Source organism: Antechinus flavipes, chromosome 6 (assembly GCF_016432865.1).
Source record: "Antechinus flavipes isolate AdamAnt ecotype Samford, QLD, Australia chromosome 6, AdamAnt_v2, whole genome shotgun sequence".
Taxonomy (NCBI): Eukaryota; Metazoa; Chordata; class Mammalia; order Dasyuromorphia; family Dasyuridae; genus Antechinus; species Antechinus flavipes.
In genome coordinates, this window is record NC_067403.1 from 177759495 (window position 1) to 177784595 (window position 25101).

General features: G+C 40.6%; 1 protein-coding gene across 1 annotated transcript in view; it reads left to right on the top strand.

Moving 5' to 3' along the window:
• Positions 1–8774: 8774 nt before the first annotated feature.
• The window catches only part of TRPC3 (transient receptor potential cation channel subfamily C member 3), a 102185-nt gene continuing 85858 nt past the window's right edge, over positions 8775–25101 (top strand). The window contains exons 1-2 of the mRNA XM_051964157.1: positions 8775–9276; positions 21912–22683. Coding sequence (XP_051820117.1) covers positions 9053–9276; positions 21912–22683 — 996 coding nt within the window. The 5' untranslated portion in view covers positions 8775–9052. The remainder of the gene's footprint in view (positions 9277–21911; positions 22684–25101) is intronic.

The window sequence follows — 25101 nt, forward strand, 5'->3', positions numbered from 1 at the left end:
CATGAAAAACCAGAGTTCAAGTTTGACTTCAGACACTTCCTAGCTGCATGACCCTGTGCAAATCACTTGACCTCTATCTACCTTAACTTTCTCAACTGTAAAATGGGCATCATAACAGTACCTTGCTCAAAAAGTTGATGAGAGAGTTGAATGAGATCATATTTGTAAAGTGCTTAGCAAAATGTCTAGTATATAGTAGGTGCTTAATAAATGCTTGTTCCTGGAACTACAATACTTAGTACATTATACTAAAACACAGCAAGTGCTTAATAAAAGCTGCTTGTATGAATGTTTGAAACAATTAATGAAACTATTAAAAACAAACAAACAAAAAGACTAGCCCTCATTTTCTCAACAATGACAAAATAGGTAAGGTGATCAGAGTAATAAGTGAATGTCAAAGTTCACAACCCAAGTGATAAAATCTGTTGCCATGCCTCATATAGAGTGCATGAACAAACAACTTGGGTTCTCTTAAAAAGCAGACTCCACTCATCAACATCAGCATCATCATTTTCATCCTCCTCATCCTCATTATTATCAGCAGTAGCAGCAGTAGGTATTTGCCATTAATGTCAGTAACACTCACATTTATGGTGTTTTAAGGTTTCTGAAGTACTATACATAAATTTAAAGCTACAAGGAACCTTTCTCCTCCTTCTGCACTTTACAAATGAAGAAACTGAGGCTTGAAGAGAGGATGACTTGCCCAAAACCTGTAATAAATGGCAGAGCTTGAGATTTTAGATTTAAGCCCAAGTCTGCCTCCATTCCTTCTTATGAAAGAGGAAGGCTGTTCACTTTCTGACAGTTTTACAGGAGACAATGTACCTAAATATTAGAGGGAAAGGGCTTTGGGGAAAAGTTTATTATTGGAATAAAAGAGATAACAGAGTGCAAGAGAAGGGTAAGGATTGAGAAACTGTGAATTCTGACTCTTCTACCTTTCCTGTGTGACTCTGGACAAATTAACTTTTCTCAGCCTCAGTTTCCTCATCTGGAAAATGAATGAATTGGACTAGCACCTTCAAGGTCTCTCCCAGCCCTAAGTCTATGATCTAAATAACATATGCTTTTCTACTTCCACTCTTGCTTCCTTAAACCAAGATTCCTAGGAGAGCATGAATATGGACAAAATTGAGAGGAGTGGATGAGATCAATTTGGACTGTAAGAATGAGCAGTTTTCTAAAGGTCATCATATTAAAGGGAGCAGGGAGCAGACTAAGTTTTAGGCACTGACAAAGCAAGCACTTTCAGGTAGGACTTGTATAGTACATGAACAATATTAGAGTCTGGAGAAATGTCCTGGTCAGGTTAGGAAGTCAGGAGGACCTGAGTTCAAATCCAACCTCAGATACTTTCTAGCTAATCAATCCTGGGCAAATCAATTGTCTTAAGAAAAAATTGTTTAAAAAAAAGAAGAGGAAGGAGAAGCAGCAGAAGCAAATGATTTGGTTTTAGGAATATGAGCTGCTTTCACATTTTCCCACAGTGTTTGAACAGTCCCTTCCAAAAGACTGGAAGTGGAGAGGGTAATGTGTATAGATTATTGGGGGGGATAAAAGGTAGATTATTAGACTTGGAATGGGGAGAACTGAGTTTGAATCCAACTTCAGATACTTACTAACTGTGTAACCCTGAGTAAATTATTTAAACTCTCTGTGCTTCAGTTTCCTCATTTACAAAATGGTGATAATTATGGCAAGTACCTCCTGTGGTTGTTGTGAAGTAATAAGATAATATATGTAAAGTACAATTTTCATTTAGCTTTTATAAAATATTCCCATTCCCTCCACACTAAGCAGCAAGAATCATGGGCTTTAAAATAGTGAAGACTTTAGAAATTAAATTTACTCATTCATTTTATTTCTTAAATTTTTTTTAATTTTCAAACAAATATTAGTCTTCTTAATCTCCCACTTTCCTGACTTTTCCTCACCACCTTGAGAAAGAAAGAAAAACAAAATCCCTCTTACAAGCATGTATATAGTCAAGCAAAATAAAATTTCACATTGTCCATGACTAAAAAAATTATGTTTCTACTTATACTCCCTGTGTCCATCACCTCTCTGTTACGAAATGAGCAGCATGTATCATCATGGGTCCTCAGCAATTTTGATTGGTCAATGTCTTATTGGAGTTCCCAAGTTTATATTTGTATATAGTATATATATGTATATATGTGTATGTATTTATATATAGTTTAAATACATAATGTATGTCTGCATACAGAATATAATATAGTACATAACAGAGCAAAACAAATTCCCACTTTAGTCATATCCTAAAAAATAGTTTATTTCTACATTGAGTTCTTCATCTTTCAATCAGGAGGTAGGTAGCATCATTAATCCTCTGGCATCCTGGTTGGTCATCAGAATGATAAATTCAATATAATAGTATCCTACCACATCCAACCTGCTAGACAATTGCTCAATTTATTGTCACTTCCTCAGATTCCAATTCTGTGCCACATAAAAAAAGATATAGCTTTTTTTTTTTTTTGCAATCTTAGAATTTGATTTGGTTAGGACCAGTCCTTTCTTTGATTTACCCTCAATTTAGTTTTCCTTCCCATTTCTTTCTTTTTATTTCTATCTTACTATTGAGTAAAATTATTTCTGTACCCAACTCTCTGTGGGTATATTATTCTTTCAACCATTTCAGATGAAAATAAGGTTCAAGTGTCAGCTACCTCCTCCCCTTTCTCCCTGTTTGTATAGATCTCTAATTTTGATTCTTATTATGTGAGAAAAATTTCCTTAGTCTCCTTTTCCCATCCTCTTCAGTGTATTCCTTTTTTCCTCTCCATTCTCTCTCTTTTAAGAACATCAAGCTATAATAGAATCATTCCAAAGTCTAGTCTAATTGAACTTTTTCCATGAACCCTGATGATGATAGGGATCAGTGGAAACATATATCTCACATCTCATATTTGAATTTAAGCCATTTATCTATGTTAAGTCTTTTATCCATGTATTCCTGTCTTTGTACTTTAAAATTTCTCTATGGGTCTGGTCTTTTCATCAGTAATGCTTAAAAGTCTTCTATTTTATAAAAATTCATTTTCCCTCAGAGCATTATACTGGATAAGTTATTTTTTGGCTATGAGTCCATATCCTTTACCTGCTGGAATATCATATTCCAAGTTTCTGATCCTTAATAGTGTGGCTACTAAATCCTATGTGATCTGACTGTAGCTCCTCAGTACTTGAATGCTTTCTTTCTGGCTTCTCCTAATGTTCTTCTTGGTCTGGAAACTCTTGATTTTAGCTACAATATTTCTAAGAGTTTTCATTTTGGGATTTCTTTCCTAAGATGAATAGTGCAGTCTTTCTAAATCCATTTCTTCTGTTTCCAGGAGATCTGGAAAGCTTTCTTTTAAGAACTTTTAAAAGATTTCTAGGCTCCTTTTTTCATCATGCCTTTCAGATGGTTCAATGATTTTTTAACTTTTCCTATTCAATTGGTTTTAAAATCAGTTATTTTTGTAATTATATACTTTACATTTTCTTCTATATTTCAGCCTTTTAAGATTATTTTTAATATATCTTATTGCCTAATGAAATAATTGACTTCTATTTGATGCATTCATGTTTTCATAGAGTTTGTTGCTTGGGATAGAATGTTGACTTTGCTACTAGCTCTCTGTATGACCCTGGGCATATACTTCCATTTTCCCGTGTCTCCTTTTCAGCATAGAGAGACAGAGAGGGAGGGCTTGGGACACTAGGGAAGGTGGGGCAGCAGCACATTGTCCAATGTCCTGGAATAGACTATGAATCAACTCAAGAAATGGTCTCAAATGCATACTATGGCACTGCCAGACTCACACTCAAGATTGAAGATCCAGGGTGCAGTGGTCAGGAGACCCTGAGTGGTACACAGAGGATGGAGGAAATTCAGAAGCTAGCAACACTGGTGTGGCTCAGACTTCAGATTTATTTGTGTTTTTACCTCTTATAGCATAAATGTTGTGGTTTTCTGGCTTTTGACATATTTGACAGATGGGGAATTCAGGAGCAAAAATAGCAAGTCAGAAGAAATTCCCTTCTCTCTAGACCAGTTTACCTTTAATACCTGGAAAGAGAATTTGAGTGGTGGTTGTATATCATTACCAGCCCACCCATCCTGCAAATCTCCAGGACTGCCAACACAAATGCAGAAAGAAGTGAGTGAATTAGCCCGAAAAGAGAGAAAGGAGAAACAGATACTAGGAAAAAGGAGAAAGAAGGAAATACTTGTGTGTCACATAGGTAGTTACACTGAGTGGGCTAGGGCTATGTCTAGGCTATAAATCTAGGATGGGGAAATATCTTAGAGGTTATATAGTCCAAACTTTCCATTTTATAGTTGAGGAAATTGAGGCCCAGGAAGGTTAAAGTCTCAACTTGTTGCTATAGTCTCCCAGCACTGAAATGTAGAATTAATAAAATGTTCCAGAGTTTATCCCTATGTAATACAAATTGTCACAAATCTAGCATGTACAGCAATAGGAGGATATATACAGTCTTGGGCCCTATTAAGCCCCTTCTCCTTCACTTTGTTATATCTCTGTCCCTTTTGCTTTGGAACAAAGTCCAAAGGAAAATGGCTGTTGTTTGCTATTGAAGTCTCTTCAAAGGCAAAAAGGAAGTAGCCCAATCACTACTGTTTCCCCCTCTCAGAATTTCCTTGAATATATCATGTGTCCTAGAAAGTCTTTTGCATAGACATATACCACCTGGTACAAAATCCAATCGTTGGGAGAAAGCATAACTATTCCCAGTTCAATTCAATTCAAAAAACATTAAGTGTCTACTATGTGTCAAATATTGTGCTAAGTGCTGAGGATACAAATTAAACAACAACAACAACAACAAAAACCTAGCCTCAAAGAACTTATTCCCTATTGAGTGAATACAGCACACAAAACCAGATTGGGGAGTAAGGAACTAAGAAGTACAGGTGTGGGAGCAGAGTAACTGATGGAAAATGGAAGAGTGATTATCTGAAAAGTTCTGAGCCCTCTATAAAGAAAGACTGTGGGAGGAATTAATTGCTCCATCCTCCATCCTTCTAGTCAAAAGGGAGAGACAACTGAGAGAGTTGAGAAGGTGCTAACTATTCAAAACTGAATCAATCAACATATGATGATGAGATTTCAGGTCCCATATCCACTCTGCCCCTCTCCCATATCAATGTCTTCTCATTTGAAGCTCATCATTTCATGCATATATTTTATTCCTTTCTAGGCCTTCTCCCTCCAAAACCTCTCTAGTTCTTAATCCATCCTTTGTTTCCCTTTCTTTGTTACAGTCTCGGAGAATAAAATCACTGATTCTTGTCACATCAATGTCTCTCCTTGTGCAAGGGCTCCAGCCTATCCTCTCTTTAGGTATTGACTGCAAAGATCATCTCTCTCCCTAATCCTTTGATCATTCTATTTCTTCTGGCTTCTCTTTTGCTTTATACAAGCATGCCCTTTTCCTTCCTTGACTTTGTACTCTCTTAAGCAAATGCATCTCTCTTTCCTTGGGAAGAAAATGTCTCTCTTCCCATTCACTTCTTTATCAAATTTTAAAAGTTCCATGAAGTAATTATATGCAAACTCTTATTATTGAGTCATTTTCAGTCATGTTCAATTCTTTGTGACCCCATTTGGGTTTTTCTTGGCAAAGAGATTGGAGTAGTTTGCCATTTCCTTCTTTAGCATATTTTACAGCTGAGGAAACAGAGGCAAATAGGGATCATACAACTAGTAGACATCTGAGTCCACATTTAAACCTAAAATGAGTGTTTTTATGCTCTATGCACTATGGTGCCACCTAGCTGCCTTAGTTCAAATATTTAACACCATTTTTTTTTTCCAGATGGTAAAACTGAGGTTAAATGACTTTCCAAGAGTTCACACAGCTAGGAATCAATCATAAGATCAGGGATTTGAATTCAAGACCTCTAACTCTATTTCAGAATTATTTCCATTCCTCCAAATGTGAATAGCTAAGGTGACCTGGAATTTCAATAGCACTGCTTGCTGTCTAATAGTTCAACGAGCATCAATGAGAAACTGCAAAGCTATTCTTTATTTTCCTTATTTTGCAGCATTTTGAATGATCCCAAGCTGTTCCCAGCCAGAAAAGCTGAACTTTTTAATATCCAAAATTCCCCAGTCATGCTCTGCCTGTGAATCTCAGAAGACTTATAACCACAGGTGACCCTAAAGGCACAGGTATTAGTTGTGCTAAGGAAGAATGGAAATAATTTTGAAATGGAGTTGTGGTCCTAAATTCAAATCCCTGCTCTTCATGGTTATGTGACCCTTGGCAAATCACTCAGTGAATTACCTAAAATGTAATTCTGACCATGTCACCCCTCCTATTCAAGAAATTTCAATGGCTCCCTGTCATCTTCAGGATCAAATAAAAAGTTCCTTTGCTTGGTGCTCAAAACTCCCCTTTCAAGTCTTCTTATGACTATCAAACTCCCTTTCACCATGTATTCTTTTGAGACAGATAGAGGTTAAGAGATTTGCCTAGAGTCACAGAACAAGTAAGTAAGTTTCTGAGGGTGGATTTGAACTCAGACCTTCCTGACTCCAGACCCAGCAGCACTCTATACACTGTATCACCATGATTTATTTTATTTTTGTTTTGTTTTAGTAATCAACAAAACGAAATTCGGCAAAAATGTTAATCTTTTTATGATTGTCATTTCTTATTATGGGAAGTAAAGTGCCATGGAACTAGACAGAAGGTAGGTTTCAGAGCTAGGAAGCCAAGTTCCAATCCCACCTTTGCCACCTTTTGGCTGCAGAGAAGATATTGGTCTGGGTCAGTTTTCTGATTGGGAATTTCTTATATTATTTAAGCCACAGGTCCAATTCCCAATCCTCATGTGCAAGGTACTTTACTAGGCTCTAGGGTTACAAAGACAAAAGTGAATCAGATTCTATCTTCTGCAAGCTTACATTCTATGGGTGGGAAAGGAAGAGATGACATATACAGATAAACAAACACAGAGTAAATTTAAGGAGGGAAAGGGTATTAACAATTGCAGGGCTCAAGAAAGGGCTTATATAGGAGTTGAGGACAGAGTTGAGATAGGGCAGAGCTTCAACCCCCACTAAGAAAAGAAACCAGTCTGATTAGATATACTGTTGAAACGAAGACCTTATTTTAGCTCTCATTAGAACATATCAGGTATTCTTGTGAAAATAGCTGTCCTTTCAATTTATAACTTGAAGGAAGCCTATTCAGAACAAAATTTCCCCTGTTGAAATCATTGGGGAGGTGGCTGTTGTGGATTTTAAAAATAGGTTATTTTAAAATTATGTTCTAGATAGACTTCTTAGGATTCAGTTAAAGGGGTATAGGCGGCAAGGAAGGTTGGATGAGACAGACACAAGAAAGAGCTGGACTTCACTCTTGCCTCCGCTATCTGTGACCCAAATAACCTTAGACAAATCTTTGACCTGGGCTTCTATTTCTAAATCTGTAAAAGGAGATAGATAAACTTTAGGATTTCATTAGCAGAAAATCCCGCAATCGCAGGACTTATGACTTTTTGTGGCCTTTTTGTGAAAAGGGCATTGGACTTGCAAACATGATATGTCTCCCATGGTTTTTTCATCTGTTAAAGGAGGGAGTTGGACTAGATTCTTGTAGGACTCTTGTAGTCAGTCAACAAACACTAAGTGCTAGGAACTGTACTAAGGAAGAAGGATACAAAGAAAGTATTCCTAAGAAGCTCACAATCTAAAGCAAATTAAACCCAAATGAGATAGTCTGTAAAGAATTCTGCACTACTTAAAGTGCTATATTATTGTTCCTATTGTTAATAAATGACACTAATTTTTCTATCAGGAAGTCAATTATCTTATTGGGATCCTTAACCTCTCAGGGCCTCAGTATCCTCAAATGTAAAATTTGGACTAAATGATATCCAAGGTCCGGGAGTGGTTTGCCTTTTCCTATTCCATCTCATTGTACAGATTAGGAAACTGAGGAAACCAAGGTTAAGCAATTTGCCCAGGTGCACACAGCCAGTAAACTGCCCTCGGAACGTGGTCCTTAAGGACACAGTCTTAACACCTTTCATTGTCAACACTATCACTTACACGTGGCAGACTGGGAATAACTGTTTGTTTTAAAAGACACAATTAATTACACCCTGAGGTGTGAAGCAGATTTCTGCATTACAATTCGGGATTAGGAAAAGTTGCCGCCAAATTAACAGGCATTGAATTCCCAATTATTTCAAAAAGCGGAAAAATATTTGTTGCCTGAAGTTGGAAAGTTGAGGTGGTTAAGAGGAAGGCGAGATTGGAGGAAAAGAAATCCTTTTCCTTTCCGAAGCCTGAATCTTTCAATGGGAAAGATCTCCCTCTCGACTGAAAATCAAAGGGAAGGTTGCAGGGGCTTCTCCTCTTCCCTCATTTCTCAAGGTCTGAGCAAGTTGTGTCCTCCCTTTCTCGCCCCTCGTGTCTTCCTGGTCTTGACCAAAAGCAGAGAGACTCCTGTCCGTCTTCCGCCAGTTCCGTCTCCCGCTCCTGCCTTCCCCCGCCCCACCCCCATCCCCATCCCCGTTTGTCCCTTCACTCCTCCCGCCCCCCATCCCGCCCCGCCCTTACTCTCCCCATGGGAATGATGCTGTCCTCGCCAGCGATGTGGTGCTCGAGGAGAAGCAAGGGCGAAGGAGGGAGGGCTCGCTGTGCTGCCCGAAGGGGCCCCGCCGCTGCCCGCGCCGCCGCCGCCGCCGCCGCTCTGGACGCACATCTGGACGTCGCTGCCCAAGGCGCACATCTGTCCACTGTTGCTCAAGGTGCACATCTGGCCGCCGCAGCTGGTTCCGGGGCTGGTTGGATGGTGCAGGCTGAGCTGCTACGTGGGCTAGCCTCGGTTCGGGCTTTCCCTCCCCACCAGCGGCTGAACCGCGGGCCCTGCCAGGCAGCGGGACAAACGGGCCGAAGGGTGGGGACCAGGGCGGAGCGAGGCGTTAGTGAAGGGTTCGGGGGCCGCTCTCCCCAGCTCTGAGCTGAGCCCCAGCCCGAGCCGCTGCCGGCCCGCCGCTATGTCCACCAAGGGCAAGAAGTGGAAGGAACCGGCGAGCGGGAGAGTGACCTTCCCGGCTCAGGAGGACGAGGAGCAACAGCTGCAGCAGCAGCAGCGCGGCGGCCGCTGGGGCTGGAGGGGAGTCAATGGTGGGCTGGAGCCGCCGCCCCGGTCTGGCTACTGGGAGAACCCGGCCGAGCCCCTAGGCGGAGAGTTGCCTCGCTCCCCGCTGGGCAGCAGCCTGTAAGTACAATCTCCAAACGCCGGCACTCTAGGGGCAGGCTTGGATTGATGGAGGCAAACCATTGATAGGAATGGGGAGGGGGACGGGGCTGGTGGCCCCTTCGGAACTGCGAAGTTAGGATTTTGAGCCCCAGGGCCGCGGGGCTGACCCCTCAATCAAACAGCCCGAGGAAAACTCTGAGCAACTTTTTTGGTGGCCAATAGGCCCGCTGATGGCGCCCCCGGATGCTGCCTGCTAGGAGCAAAGACTGGAGGGGCGGGCCGGTGTACCAGGATTAGAGATGGGGGACAGACGAGTAGACAGACAGACTGTCAGGCAAATAGATTGTCAGGTAGAAGGACAAGACAAGACTGATGGAAAGAGGAGGGAAGAAGAAGGTGGGGGGAGGAGAGAGAGAAAGAGAGACACAGAGAAACAAGAGACAGAGGCAGAGACAAAGAGAGAAGTGGTATTCTGGCGGAGAAATAGACAAGCAGAAAGATCTTTAGATTAGATAGGTTAAAGCACTGACAGCCAACACAAGCAAGCAGACAGCAGGGCCGACTGACCTATAGGCAGAGACAGGCAGGCAGGAGAATGGCTAGGCATACAGACAAGGAGGCTATGAGGCAGAAGACACAAGATGCCCCAGACAGGCAAGCAGAGCCTGAGAGACAACAGATTTAACTGAGAGTGACAGACAGGCAGACAAAGAAACAGGCGACTAGGCAGACAGGTAGTGGCAGAAAATCAGAAGGGCAGACAGACTGGTAGACTCGAAGATAAATAGGGCTGGAAGAAAGGAAAGGCAATCAGCAGGCACACGCCCGTACACACACACACACACAGAGAGAGAGAGAGAGAGAGAGAGAGAGAGAGAGAGAGAGAGAGAGAGAGAGAGAGAGAGAGAGAGAGAGAGAGAGAGAGAGAGAGATCAGACAGGCAAGGTCGGTCGACTAGGATAAACAGGCAGACAGGCAAGCCAGAGGACTTGTCCCTAGGACAGTCCCTAGGGCAAAGACAATGACAGATACAGATGGGCGACTTGAACCAGAGCCACCCGAGCACCTGAAGCTCGCAGGGAGGACCCTGTTGCCTCATGGATACTTAATACAACAGACGTTTCTTTTCCCGTCAAACCGCTACACGAGGGAGACCTGGTCTCCCCCATTCATTGGCCTCAGCGAGCCCCGTTACTCCTCCCGATCACATAACCAGCTTATTTGTCCCCAAGCCGGGAAAGAAGGCTTCCTCACCCCAGTGTAGAGAAGCTTCACTCCGCTGGCAAGGGATCGGGGAATTGTGTCGGTCTGGCTCAACCTATACAAAAGGAGAGGTGTCAGAAGTAGCTAGAGTTGAAGGGTAGATGGATTGGAAGGCAGGGAGAAGAATTTTCCTCAAAGTGAAGATGGTGGTGGGAGCTCCGTGGTCGTCTGATCTGCTTGTTCCTTCTAGTGGAGGGAAAGGTCCCAAGACACATGGCCGGAAAGGGACAGCGACTTTGGTCAGTCTCATATCTAGTCTTCTAATAAATACGTCAACCTTTTAGCCTAGGGAGCATGAAGGCTCTTAGGGAAGGTAGGCGGAGGGACTGTTTTGTGTGGCTAGTTTCGGAAACTGTACGTCGCTCCAGTCAGGATTTAAGGAGTTTGCGGGAGGAACAAACAGCCGCGAGTAGGGAGAGGGAGCACAGCACGCTTGGCGGCTGGGGAGTCTTTTCCGCAGGGAGGCACACCCCAACTCGATCTCGGCGCATCTGGTCCCTGGCCAGCAGAGCAATACCGTTAAGTTGAGAGACCCTTTCTACCAAGATCCCACCTTCCTCAGCAAGTTCCTTCCTGTTGGTTTGTTTCAACGCGTACCTGGCTCGTTATTTTAAAAAATCAAGGACGGTCCTTTTCCATATGGAGGCAGCGTAGTAGATGTATTGGGTTTCTATTAATTGCGACTGAATCGGAGACAGGCTTTGGAGGTGAGGGAGGCAACTCGGGAAAGTGAAGAGTGTTCTGGCTCTGGAGTCTTAAGACCGAAGAATGTCAGACTACGAAGGAACCTTATCTTACAATTCATCTTCAGGAGCTGTTAACTTGATTTTTTGAGAATTTTACTTCCATATAATTAATGTTTTTTGGTAATCTTATGCATTTCAGAGTAATATTCTTAGAAGGGGTTTATAGGTTTCACCAGGTTGTCAAAGGTGGCTATGGAACACACAAAGGATTATAAAAACCCTTAACTAGGTCTGAGTTCTGGAAAGAGTTCTGGATTTGGGTTGAGGGATTTGGGGTCAAATTTGAATTAACTCTTGCGACCTTGTGCAAATCACTTAAGACAAAACCTTGTCTCAGTTAAAATGAGGGGGTTAAAATTGCTTTTATATGTGATTGGGGGGAAATAAAATGTTAAATTTTAAAGTATGTTAAAAAAATTGAGGGTTTGGACTACCTTTCAGCTCTAAATCCTATGAACTCAGAGAAACTTGACACAGGTAGAGTAAAAGCAATGCCAGGGTCACAACCTAGATACCATGCTGTCAGATTCAGAGATCTTTCCCTCTAGCTACTTTCCAAAGAGTTGACATGCAGTCTGATCCTTACTAAGTGTATGACCTTGAACATGTCCTTTCATTCAGTGTCCTCAGCTGTAAAATGACTCACTGGTCCCTGCCAGCTTCTAGTTCTAACATTTTGTGATGGGAGGAAGGGAGAGAGAGATGGTGTATATACCTTTCATTATATGCTCAGCATCACTCCCTCCCAAATAGCAAGATGAAAACTGCTGCCATCTGCCAATTTGTCATTTTTTTAAAATAGGGAATTTCCTCCAATAGTTGAGTTTGAGCATATTGTTTCTTTAAACACAAGATACAACTTAAAGAGAACACCTGAAGACACTGACCTAAAGAAATAGGACACAAGGGAGATGGTTCTTATTGTTTTTTAAAGTTTTGGGTCAGTGAAACAATCCCCTGAGACAATTTTGTTGTTTCATATAGAAACCTCTAAAAGGTAGAGAATATTAGGTGGCTCAGTGGATAGATCCACTGGACCTAGAGTTGGAAGACTACCAATTCCTATCTCAGGCACTAGCTGTGTGATGCTAGACAATTCATTTAACCTGTTTATGTAAGCTACTGAAGAAGGAAACAGGCAAACCACTCCAGCATTTTTGGAAAACAAACAAATAAACCTATATAGAATCACAAAAAGTCAGAAAGAACTGAAATAACTGAACAACAATCTAGTGGGTAGGCAGAATATTTCTCTCATAGACCTTTACAACTAGCATGGGTGTGTGTGTGTTTCTTAATAATAACTAAATAACCAATAATAACAAAAGTTTTGGTGCTTGAAGGGACTTTAGGTAGTCAACTCCTTAATTTTATGAATTGGGAGTCATAATTCTTTGGAAGGAAGATGACTTGTCCTAAGTCTCACAGGGAGTGGGTGACAGAATTAAAGACTTGGGCTGAGTTCTTGAGAGTAGGGATTGTTTCATTCATTGTGTTTCTATCCCCAGTACCCAACACAGTGCTTGGTGCATATATTAGACTTTTCATAAATGTTTGTTGATTATTCTAACCAAGTCTATGTTCTTTTCCATCTAAGGAACTGTTTCTCATTTTATGACTTGCAAAGAACTTTTGACTTACATTAGCTTTTTGAATTCTTAAAACAAACTTTTTGAGTTTGGTTCTGTAAGTAATATTAACAGCACTTTGAAGATGAAGAAAAGGAGATTCAGAGAGACTGGTGATTTGTTCACAGTCACACAGCTAGAAAGTGACCATGGCAAAATTTGAATTTAGGTCTAGCTTCCCCAGCTTCTCACTATACTGCACAGCTTCTTGGTTATATAGTTACACATAGTTTAAGGGAGATTCCTTCTGCAGGTGAGGAAAGCTAAGTTAATGGGTGGGAAAGAGAAGAGAGCCATATGGAGATAAGTCTTACTGAAATATCAAAAATAAATGCTTTTTTAAAGTAGATATGTTTGCCCTTTCTCCTGCCCTGAATTTAAGCTCTAGTCAAATAGAGTAGTCAAATAAAGACCTGAGTCCAGGATTATGGACTCTACAACAGCAAATTCTCAGAGCAGACAGCTGATGGCTTAGGTTTTCAATAGTCTCTAAGGTTTACAAAATACTGTTCTCCCATTAGTCACCTCAAATATGTACCTGGCAGGTACCTTATAGGCCATATAATCTAACCCCTTTATTTTACAAATAAAGAAATATCAAAAAGGAGAAATGTCCCACCTCCCACTCCTCAAGATCATACAGCTACTCAATGTCTGAGTAGGATTTGAATTCAGGTCCTTTGACTCCAGAATCTGCACTATTTTTACCATATCACAAGGGTTCTCTTGTTATGTTGTGATGCCCATTTTACAGATTAGTACATTTACAGATTAGTACAGAGGCACAGAAAGGTGAAATAACTTGTCCATGGTCTCATAGATCCTATAGGAAGGGTTGAAACTGGATTCACCTCCAGGAGCTCTTGACTTGAGGACACTGATATCACAAGAGCTCATTTTAGGTACAAAGTGTCCCATTTTGAAATTTGGCCAGGATCCTGGAGAGTGTATTGTACTCTTTCCAGAAACAAAGCCTGGGCTGTCAGTTCACATGCATGTGCCCAATACCTTTCGGTTATTTATTTGCTTAATTACTTAGAGGGTAATAAAGTTGAAGGTGCTTTAGAGACTATTGAGTCCAATCTCTCATTTTATAGATAAGAAAATTGAGGCTCAGAGATGTCAAGACAAATGACTTGTCTCACATTATGCAATAATCTGAAAGAGGATATGGACCTAGATCTTCCTGATTCCAAGTCCGTGCCCTATACAATGTATTACACTAAGGCATTGAGCCAGAATCAACCCAGAGGGGAAGGTGTCTACATGATTATTACTTGGTCATCTATGGCTCAATTGCCAAATTGAAACCTAGCTTTCCTTTTAAGTCTTCTCCTTAGCAAACCAAACACTAATGCTTATATAGGAAAGAATTCTGTTGAGTTTCAATTCATTATTTCTCCAACCCCTTCCCAGAAATAACTTTGCAATCCCCGAGGACAACATCCTAAGGTGTGGCAGGAAAAAAAAATGGTAGACAATCTTCAATTGAGGTGTCTCTCCTGATATCTGAGTTCTAGAACTGAAAGGATGCTGCAGTAGATATAGCACCAGGTCTGTAGTCAGTAAGACGAGTTCAAATCCAATCTCAGATATATTAACTTCTCCCACTTCTCAGTTCAACATGACATCTCTTATACCATTTGCTTTCCTTGTACAAGCACTTCCTGCTTGATCTAGCAGATCAGTCCCTTGTTATAAGTCACTTGAGTCACTGTCTCTTGTGGGTATTGCCAAAGCAGATAAGAGGGCACGTAAAACATATGCAAAAGTAATAGAAGGTTATTGGTTGGAAATCCTAGCAGATGGATTGAAGAGGATTTTATAAAAGCTTACGATAGAAAGTTTATTAAAAGCAGCTAGATGGCACAGTGGATAGGACACTGGGCCAGAAGTCAGGAATATGAGTTTAAAGCCAGCCTCAGATACTAATAATGTAACCCTAGGCAAGTCACTTAACCATTTTCTGTCTCAGTTTCCTTGACTGTAAAATGGAGACAATAATAGCACTTGCCTCTCAAGATTATTGCAAAGATAAAATGAGATGATATTTGTAAAGTGCTTTGTAAACCTTAAAGTTCTGTATCATTTCTCCATTATTCTATTCTATTTTTATTTTTAGTGTAGGTGAAGTAAATCATTACTGGCATAATGTGGTGGAAAGGAGTTTTTTGGTAAAATGTAAGTTTCTTTCATTTCTGTCTTTGTATCCCCAATGTCTAGAATAGTAATTGATGTATAGTAATAAAAATGATAGCAATACCGAACATTTAGATAGCTCTTTTAAGATTTGCAAAGCACTTTACATATGTTGTCTCATTTTATCCTCACAACTCTGAGAGGAAGGGGCTATTAACCCCATTTTACAAATGAGAAAAGTGAGGAAGAAAGAGATTAGATGATTTGCCCAGGATCAATCAGCTAATGGGTGATAAATACTTGAAGTGACTATCTTTACCTTAGTGCCTGAGAATTCTTCATTATATAGATTCATAGAATATTAGAGTTGAAAAGGTCTTTATTATCTATGTCATAAGAATGAGAGTTGAGAGGAATGAATCAAAGAGAACATCTAATTCTGCCCTCTCATTTGCCAGATGCAGAACTATTCATCCAGAGAAATGTCCCAGCTGACATAGTAATAAGTAGCATATTCAGGATTTGAACTCTTGTTCTTAGAGTTTGAGGCACAGATATGCTTGAGAGCCAATTACAATTTTTTTATTTTTATTTAATAATTACTTTATATTGACAGAATCCATGCCAGGGTAATTTTTTTTACAACATTATCCCTTGCACTCGTTTCTGTTCTGATTTTTTTTCTCCTCCCTCCCTCCACCCCCTCCCCTAGATGGCAAGCAGTCCTTTATATGTTGGATATGTTGCAGTATATTCTAGATACAATATATGTTTGCAGAACCGAACAGTTCTCTTGTTGCACAAGGAGAATTGGATTCAGAAGGTATAAATAACCCGGGAAGAAAAACAAAAATGCAGATAGTTCACATTCGTTTCCCAGTGTTCTTTCTTAATTACAAATTTTTAGTACAAATAATTACATTTCAAAATTCACAAGTTATACAAATCAAGGCAGAATTAATGTTTTGTTGATTATCTAGACTTAAGTGATCAAGAAAATAATAACAATAATAATACACATTAAACTGAAAAGTATGTCTTGGTAACTTTGGGAGGGGAGAGCTGGTTGTTAAAATATTTATCAGCACACGTTGATCCAGGGCTAGTGTTCTTTCCATTGTATTGTAATGCCTGCTCTTGTCTACTTGATAACTTTCCAGGTGAGCACACAGGCACAGAAGCTCCTTGGTTGCAAAAGTTTGTGGCAGAGTAAGTGGGGCTGTCCTGGATCATCTGATTCCCAGCATGTTCTCTCTCCTTTGGCTTAAGTAGTATTCTCATCTTAGGTTTTCTGTTAATGTGCAAATATGTTTCAGAGGTGTTACCCATGAAGTCAGTGCCATTTTGGTGTGAATTTATTCATAATGCACGAGTTTTCCTCTGGGATGAAGGATCTTGGGAGAAGGGAAGAAGGAAAAAAGGGAAATGTTACAATAAAGGGAAAAGAGGGTAATCAAAGCAAGCCTAACTTCCTTAGCCATATCTTTTAAGTTATGTCTGTTTTGACTGCCATAGAAAAAATTTAGCAGTAGCACCACCATTCCCTTGAAATTATCTATAGGAGTTTGTTCCCATGTTTTTTATCCAAAATCAACTCTTCATGATCCTATTTACAGATTTCTTGGCAGAGAATGATTTGCCATTTTCTTCTCCAGCTCATTTTACAGACGAGAAAACTGAGACCAACAGGGTGAAGTGATTTGCCCAGTGTCACACTGCTATTGTGTCTGATGCCAGATTTGAACTCAGGAAGATGAAGCTTCCTGATTCCAGGCCCAGTGCTTTAGTCACTGTATCACTTAGATGCTCATTCCCATATTTATTCATTTGTCAAATACTATGTATTGGGTAACCTCATCTTTTTTTTTTTCTATTGGACCTACTCTAGCTGAGATCTTATTGTTAGGGCTTAATTAGGTCTTTCCTTCATTCCCCTATTTCCTTCATAACTCAATCAGTTTAATCTAACCCATGAGCTGGATGAAGTTTCAGTTCCAGTCTTCAGCCCAGTGTGAGGTCTTCAACCAAATAATCAAGGTAGTAATCCCAAGACAAGAGGGAACCTGCAGTTCTGGCACTTTGAACCTGTAAGGCTTTTCAGCTGGCTAATAGTAACTGCTGAAATTCTAGCCAGGACAATATGTTGTTCCGACAAAGCCCCAGGTCTGGAGTGTAAACCAAAAGGGCAGCATTCAGGCTTTACCCTGGAACAGACCACTTTGGGAATACTGACAACTTGCAGGTCTCCAACACAGCTAGTAAGTGCCTGAGTTCAGGTCTTCTCTCCACAGAGTAAATTATCTGCCAACATTTATATAGAAATTAGAATGTGTCACACACTATGCTTTAAAATCACAATCTCATTCCCCCTATAACAACCCTGGGACATAGAGCTATTATTATCTCCATTTTATAGATGAAGAAATTGAGACAGAGAAAGGTTAAGTTGACTTTTCCAGGGTCACACAGCTATTATTTTGAATTCAGGTGTTCCTGACCCAAGACTAAGTACTCTATCATTGTGCTGCTTCTATTTTAGGCTTCTATTTAAGCCATGGTTTTTTTTATAAAGAATATTTCAAGAAGTCATAATAGAAAATTGCCCAAGTCTCTTTTAACCAGAGAGCAAACTGGAAATACAAAGAATTTACTGGTTACCTCCTGTAAGAGAAATATCTTAATGTGAACCATCATTCCCAATAGAGTTAAAGAAGCTGTGTCTTTAATGTGTCTCTTAAGGATTTATGAAGAACCTATGTGACAGAAAGAAGGTGAAGATAGATTTCTTTCTTGGAATAACTGTCTTGAATATTATTTTGTAAGAAAATCATGTGAAGAGAAGTTTATAAAGAAAATTATATGAAGATTTTTGAGAGAAAAGTTGTTTCCTGTCATTGCTGGAGAAAATACAAAGAAAAATAACTAATTTTGAAAAATATTAAGATGACCAAGAGACTTGGTCAACTGAATATGAACAGGCCTCTAACCTGAGTGGCCAGAGCCAAACAGATCTGGCAGGCTAAAAACACGAAAATCAAGACCACAAACAGAAGTTGAATTAATTTCAGAGTAAGGAAAATGATATTTGCAAATGAAAGTCCCACCCCTGTCTTAAGAAGGAGGGCTTAACATGCTGGACTAAAGGTGGATCTTATATGTGACAAGTGGGCTCGATTATGACATAATCATTTTTAGATCTTGAGTTACTTTTCCCATGGGCCTGTGGAAATCATATTGTGTCAAGTCTTGGGGGTTATGCCACCGGGGAACAGAACCAGAATTCCCTAACAGGAATAGGAGTGTAGCACCCATCAGTGACACGAAACAAAGATTGTGAATATTGGATGGATGGCCCTGGGAAATGGGGGAAGCTAAATCCTTCAGTAAATTTCTGGTGTTGGTCTAAGCGTATACACTTTGCTCATTCTGAGCACACAAAAGATTATTGTTATGTCAAGTTCAAGGACACAACCGGGTTACTGGATCTTAGCTCTGAGAAAGAGGGTATCTCCAAAATATTACAGACTTTATTCATTATCTGGAGTGAATTGAATGATTTGGAATCAAGTTTATAGACAAGTGGCTCTGACAGGGGAAGAGATGGGAGGGGAGAAGAGAGGGATACATTTATAGTAGTCAAAATATTATAAATAGTCATATATAGAATATGGCATAGGAAATGTATGGAGAGAAGAGTTACTAGGGGCAATGAGAGAATTAATCAGAAAGGAATGAAAGAATTATCCATGCAAAGAATAAGTAGTGAGGATCCAGTTGAGATTAGATACCATAAATTTGTAGGAAACTAGTCTGAGGTCTTTGGCAGCCTCAAAAAATAATATAGAAGACATTTAAGTGAGTGAAGGTTTGGGTTTGAAGACATTAGTAGTGATGAGAAAAGGGAGCAAGAGATTCTAACTCAGAAGCTAGTGTATGGTTGACCTGGATAACTATAGGATCAAAATTATGACAGGAAAATAAAGTCAGAGCAGAAAAGTATGGGAAGACTGTAGGCTGAGATGAAGATGAAGAGGTTTAGGAGGAATAAGGAAGAAAAAGGGATGAAAAGATAGAAAGATGTGGTCAGAGAGAGAAATTTTGCAGATCTGGATCATAGAGGTTGAAGAATTATGGATGACTGAGAATAAGGGTATGACAGTTCTTGCATGTGGCTGAGATAAAGTGAAGTTGTGAGAAGTGGTAAAGTTGACGAAGATAGAGTGAGGACAGCAAATGAGTGGAGAGTCTAAGCCTAGCACTCAGGAACTTGAATTAAAGGGGGAATGACCTGGGGATCAGCAGACAACTAGAATCTCTTTAGCAATGGTCTCCTCTTTAGGTACACCAAAAAATTGCAGGTGTGAGTAGGGTTCTACTTTCATCCCAGATTTTGAAGATGCCCCTTCTGAGAATGGGAATCAAATGGTTTGTCCTAATCATTACAACCTTTAAGTCCCTCACTTATTATCAATTCACATTTCACAGATTTAGAGCTGGAAAGGACCCAAGAGAAAAGGAGGTCTGATCTGCTCATTTTACAGATAAAGAAACTGAGGCCCAGAGAGATGGGGAAATCAGAATCCAGGTCTCTTGACTCCAAACCAACTTGTCTTGCCACTACTTCATAAAGCTTCCCAATTCATTCACAATGCCTCCCATTTGTTCATTTAGTGGACAGATATTTATTGAAAGTGGTTACTCCCTGTGTGTGTGAAGATTCAAAATTTAAATAGGATAGAAGCAGTTGGACAGTCATTTTATAGGACAACCCATGTAGATTGAAACAGAAGAGATTTTCAATTTTCATTCACATTTAAATAAAATACATAAAAACCACTCTCCTGCTTTCTCAACATTCCATTTCAATCTGAAATAGCCTTATTAGCTTTGAAAGCCATTGAGGACAGTCTTATCTTCTAGATTTCAATTCTTCTCCTACAGACCACACCACAGCTGTTTTAAAGACATTTTATTTTTATTTTCAGTTCCAAATTCCATCACCTTCCACTCTTCCCCACTTATTGAGAAAACCAGAAATGATACCCAATATACTATGACTTCATGCAAAACATATTTCCACAATAGCCATGTTTCTCCCTCTTAAAAAAAAGCTTTAAGAAAAATAAAGAAGGAAAAAAAGGTTTTAATCTGCACTCTGAATCTATCAGGTCTCTATCTGATGGTGGATAGCATATTTTATCATGAGTCCTTTGGAATTATGATGGATCATTGTATTGATCAGAATTACTAAGCCTTTCACAGTTGATTATCATTATGGTATTACTGTGTACATTGTTTTCCTGGTCTTCCTTACTTTATATTTCATCAGTGCATATAAACCTTCCCAGGGCTTTCTGAAACCATCTCCTTCATATTTTCTTATAGCATAAAGATCATACTGTTATATACCATAATTTTTTCAGCCCTTCCTCAATTAATGGGCATCCCATTAATTTCCACACAGATACTGTGCACTGACTGGAAACAAAATAGATGCTTATTGATGGGAAGATAGCTAAACAAACTGGTACCTGAATCCAGTGAACAAGCATTTGTTAAGCACCTAGTGTGTTCCAGGCATTGGGGACACAAAGGCAAAAACAAAATATCTGCCCTTAAAGAGCTAATAACCTTCTCCCAATGGGGGAGACAACAAATAAATAGGAGATACAAACTATAACTAGAGTAGATAAAGGCTTTCTGAGAGGGAAGGACATTGGCAACAGGAGGGGATGGGAGAGGGGAAGATTTTTAGAGAAGATTGGATTTCAGCAAAATCAAGAAGGAAAGCAGGGAAACTAGAAGGCATGAATGAAAGGGAAGAACATTACAAGTCTGGAGGCAGTCAATGCAAAGGCATCTCAGGTGAGGTGGTATATTTGAGGGACTGTATGTAGGCTAGTGTTGTGTTGCTAAAATGTATGCTTAATGAAATGTAGAAAGAGGCCATGTTATGAAGAACTTCAAATGCTAAAATGAGTTTGCATTTGATTCTGGAGGTGATAAAGAGGCAATATAAGAACAAAAGACATCAATAAAAATGAATTTTAAAAAATTTATCTTGAGAATTACATTAGACTTATAAAAATGTAGGTGATGGTTACAGAGAAGGAGAATGCATAGGAAGAGTTTGGGCTGTTGTGTTGGGAATTTAGGAAAAAGTGCAATTTTTTGGGAAAAGTTTATGATTTTTCATTTTCATTTGATGATATATTTGAAGAAATTTGGAGGAAGTATGTATTTCCATTTTCTTTCTAGAAAAAAGTACAGTTCAGAAAAAATGAAAATTTTTTGCCTGATTTTAAAAAATTTGAATCACAAAGAAAATGACAGTCACCTCACTACAACACAACTTAATCTTCTTTAAAAGGTGGAAGACAACCAGTAAAAGTGCCATTATACAAAAGTGCAAGTCACCTCTTAATAATGTAATCCAATTCAACTCAGTAAACATTTATTAAGCGTCTACTATGCGCTAAGAACTAGGGATACAGTTAATAAAAAGAAAGGCAATATTTAATCATGTGTGTGACAGGGACTCCTTTTTCAGTCTGATTAAGTTTAAGGGTTTCTCAGAATCATGTTTTTAAAGGCAAAAAAAAATTTTTTTTTTTAAAAAAGCCCCATGAGATTACAGAAGAAACTACTTATATTGAAATAATTATTTTTTTAAATGTTTTTTTTTTAAGTTCACAGACCCCTGGTTGAGTCTTTAATTAATGGTTGGCACTGAAAAAGAGGAAGGCTGCGGGTAACCTTGGAGAGCGCCAAATGGGACTTTGAGCTTGGCAGCTGGGAAAGGGGTGTGGAGGAAGGGGAGGTGTGGAGGGGGAGTCCAGCTGTCACCTCCAGTGACTTTCTCTTTGCTGCTAATTAGGTCTGTGGAACGAAGCCCATGCATGACCAAGAGGCTGGCCATGAGGGAGAAGGGCCGGCGGCAGGCAGTGCGCGGCCCGGCGTTTATGTTTAACGCCCGCGGGCCGAGTCTCACCGCGGAAGAGGAGCGCTTCCTGGACGCCGCCGAGTACGGAAACATCCCGGTCGTGCGCAAGATGCTCGACGAGTCGGAGACCTTGAACGTGAACTGCGTGGACTACATGGGCCAGAACGCGCTCCAGCTGGCCGTGGGCAACGAGCACCTGGAGGTGACGGAGCTGTTGCTCAAGAAGGACAACCTGAGCCGCATCGGCGACGCGCTGCTGCTGGCCATCAGCAAGGGCTATGTGCGCATCGTCGAGGCTCTGCTGAGCCACCCGGGATTCGCGGCCGGCCGCCGCCTGACGCTGAGCCCCGGGGAGCAGGAGCTGCGGGACGACGACTTCTACGCGTACGACGAGGACGGCACGCGCTTCTCCCCGGACATCACGCCTGTCATCCTCGCCGCGCACTGCCAGAAGTACGAGGTGGTGCACATGCTGCTGACCAAGGGCGCGCGCATCGAGCGGCCGCACGACTACTTCTGCAAGTGCCCGGACTGCTCCGACAAGCAGAGGCGCGACTCCTTCAGCCACTCGCGCTCGCGCATTAACGCCTACCGCGGCCTGGCCAGCCCGGCCTACCTGTCCCTGGCCAGCGAGGACCCCGTGCTCACGGCGCTCGAGCTCAGTAACGAGCTCGCCAAGTTGGCCAACATCGAGAAGGAGTTCAAGGTGAGGCGGGTCCCGGCTACAGAGGGCCAGCTCGCGGGCGGGTATGCGAGCGTGATTGTGCGTGCACCTGTGAGTGTGGGTGGAGGTGAGTGTGTATAACGGTGAACGTATGGGTGCGCGCGCTAGAGGGGAAATGGCGAGGAGAGGCAAGGGAAGAGTCCTTGGGCCTGCACATCTTAGCTGGGTGATTCTGTTCTTAGGGGGCTTTTTTCTTGTTGTTTTTGTTTTTGTTTCTTTGAGTCATGAACCCCTTTGACTATTTTACAAAGCCTATAACCTCCCTCCTCCTCCATCCCCCTCCGCTTTTTCCAGGAAAATAGTTTTAAATGCATAAAATATGATACTTAGAACTACAAAGAAATAAAGTATGTTGAAATAACAACTTTTTTTTTTAAACCGCATTCTAGTTCCTGGATCCCCTGAAATCTCGGCATAGACCAAAAAGAGGTTAAAACTGGCTTAGGCATGCACTAGCCTCTGTGATTGTGGGTGCCTTAGGGGATTATTAAAGAGGAGGAGTGCTGGGTTCCGATTCTAGCGGGCTATTCTGCCTCAGATACTGGGCAGATCCCTTCTTCTGGGATTTCAGTTTCTTCATGGGTAAAATGCGGATTGAACTCTATGCCCTCAGAAGATCCTTTTCCACTTTAAATCTTAGATCCTATGATGTTTCTGAGACTGTCCCTTATGATTTGGGGGTCTTCATTCAAGCTTAGCTTCACAGATGACTAACTACCAACTGATGAATTAATAGAGACTAGGGGAGGGAGAGCATCCTAAACTCCAGGTTTTTCTTGATGTTTACGATAATCAATTAGAATTTGTTATTTATGGGATCCTAGAGCCAGAGCTGGAAGGGACTTTGGAAGTCAGAAACTCAGTCCTCACATTTTAGGAAGGAGGAAATTGAAGCCATAATAGACTTGTGAAGAATTCAAAGGATTCAGATCTTGATCCTATGAAGCCACATCAAGTGCAATGGTTGTTTTTCTCTTAGACTGGTTTGATTCAGTCGATATTTGGGGAAAGTGTGGGAGAATGGTGAGGAAGCTCCCTTTGGAAATAGAGACCTTAGTACTTAGACCCCTGCCACCCCAAATTATGGTGCTCTGTCTGCCTGAGGACAAACATTTCCAACTCTTCATGCCCCCATTTAGGATTTTCTTGGCAAAGATATTGGAGTGATTTGCCATTTGCTTTTTTTTTTTTTCTGAGGCAAGTGAGTTTGAGTGACCCGAGGTCACACAGCTAGGCAGTATTAAGTGTCTGAGATCAGATTTGAACTCAAATCCTCCTGACTTCAGGGCTGGTGCTCTATTTACTTTGCCATCTAGCTGCCTCAGCCATTTGCTTTTCCAAATTTTTTTTAACAGACTAAATGACTTGTCCAATGTCATACAACTAGTTAAGTGTTTAAGGCTGAATTTGAACTCAAAGAAAACTCTTCCTGACTCCAACCCCAGCACTCTATCCATTGTAGTGCCACCAAACTGCCCCTCAGAACATTTAGAGATAGTTTATTTCTTAAAAAAAAAAAAAAAAAAAAAGAGTGGAGAGTTAGTTTGGTATATTCAGCCCCAATTTTTTTTTCCTCCTGCCTGTTGCAGTTTGTGAATTAATTAGCTATTTCCCTTCAGTCTCTCCTGCCTTGCTTCTTCTCTTACACACTTCCCACACAAACCCAAGAATATTTTGATAGGCTCTTCCTTTCCTTTTTTCTTTATCTGTGAGTGAGGGGATGGAGTTTAGGCTAGATGATTTTTAGGGTCCCTTCTAACCCTAAACCTATAATCTTATAAGAGGCTCATATACTACAGTAGTTTCCAGTGCTAATGACACAATGAAGTAGAGTATTGGGTGGAATGCTAGGTTTGGAGTCAGGAAGACCTTACTTCAAATTCTTCCTCAGACATTTACTAACTGTAACCCTGAGCAAGTTCCTTAAGCTCTGTCTGCCTCAGTGTCCCCATTGATAAAATGGGGATAATAATATCATGTTCCTCACAGGGTGGTCTTGAAGACCAAAAGTGATAATATTTGTAAATTTTGCAAAGTATGTGTTTTATAAGTGTCATCTATTATTAAATCAAAGATTTTGTAGTGCCCGGGGGGGCTGCCTGTCTTTCTAGACTAGCATTTGGAAGGCCACATCAGCAGCTCTGCTCTATTCTAATTCTGAAGGCTCTACTGCCTGGCAAGCTTTCTTTGTTGCCAGTTTCATTTGGCAGTTCAACATAGACTCCAATTGCCCATGGCAAAAAAGAAATAGTGTGTTGTTGAGACCCAGTGTATAATATTGATACATGTGTGAGTCATATGTGTCCTGCTACTGCCAGCATTTAACAAATGCTCGTTGAATTGAAGTGACTCCCTTCAAAGATCTTTTAGAGATAGAATCCTAGTGTAGAATTTTACTTA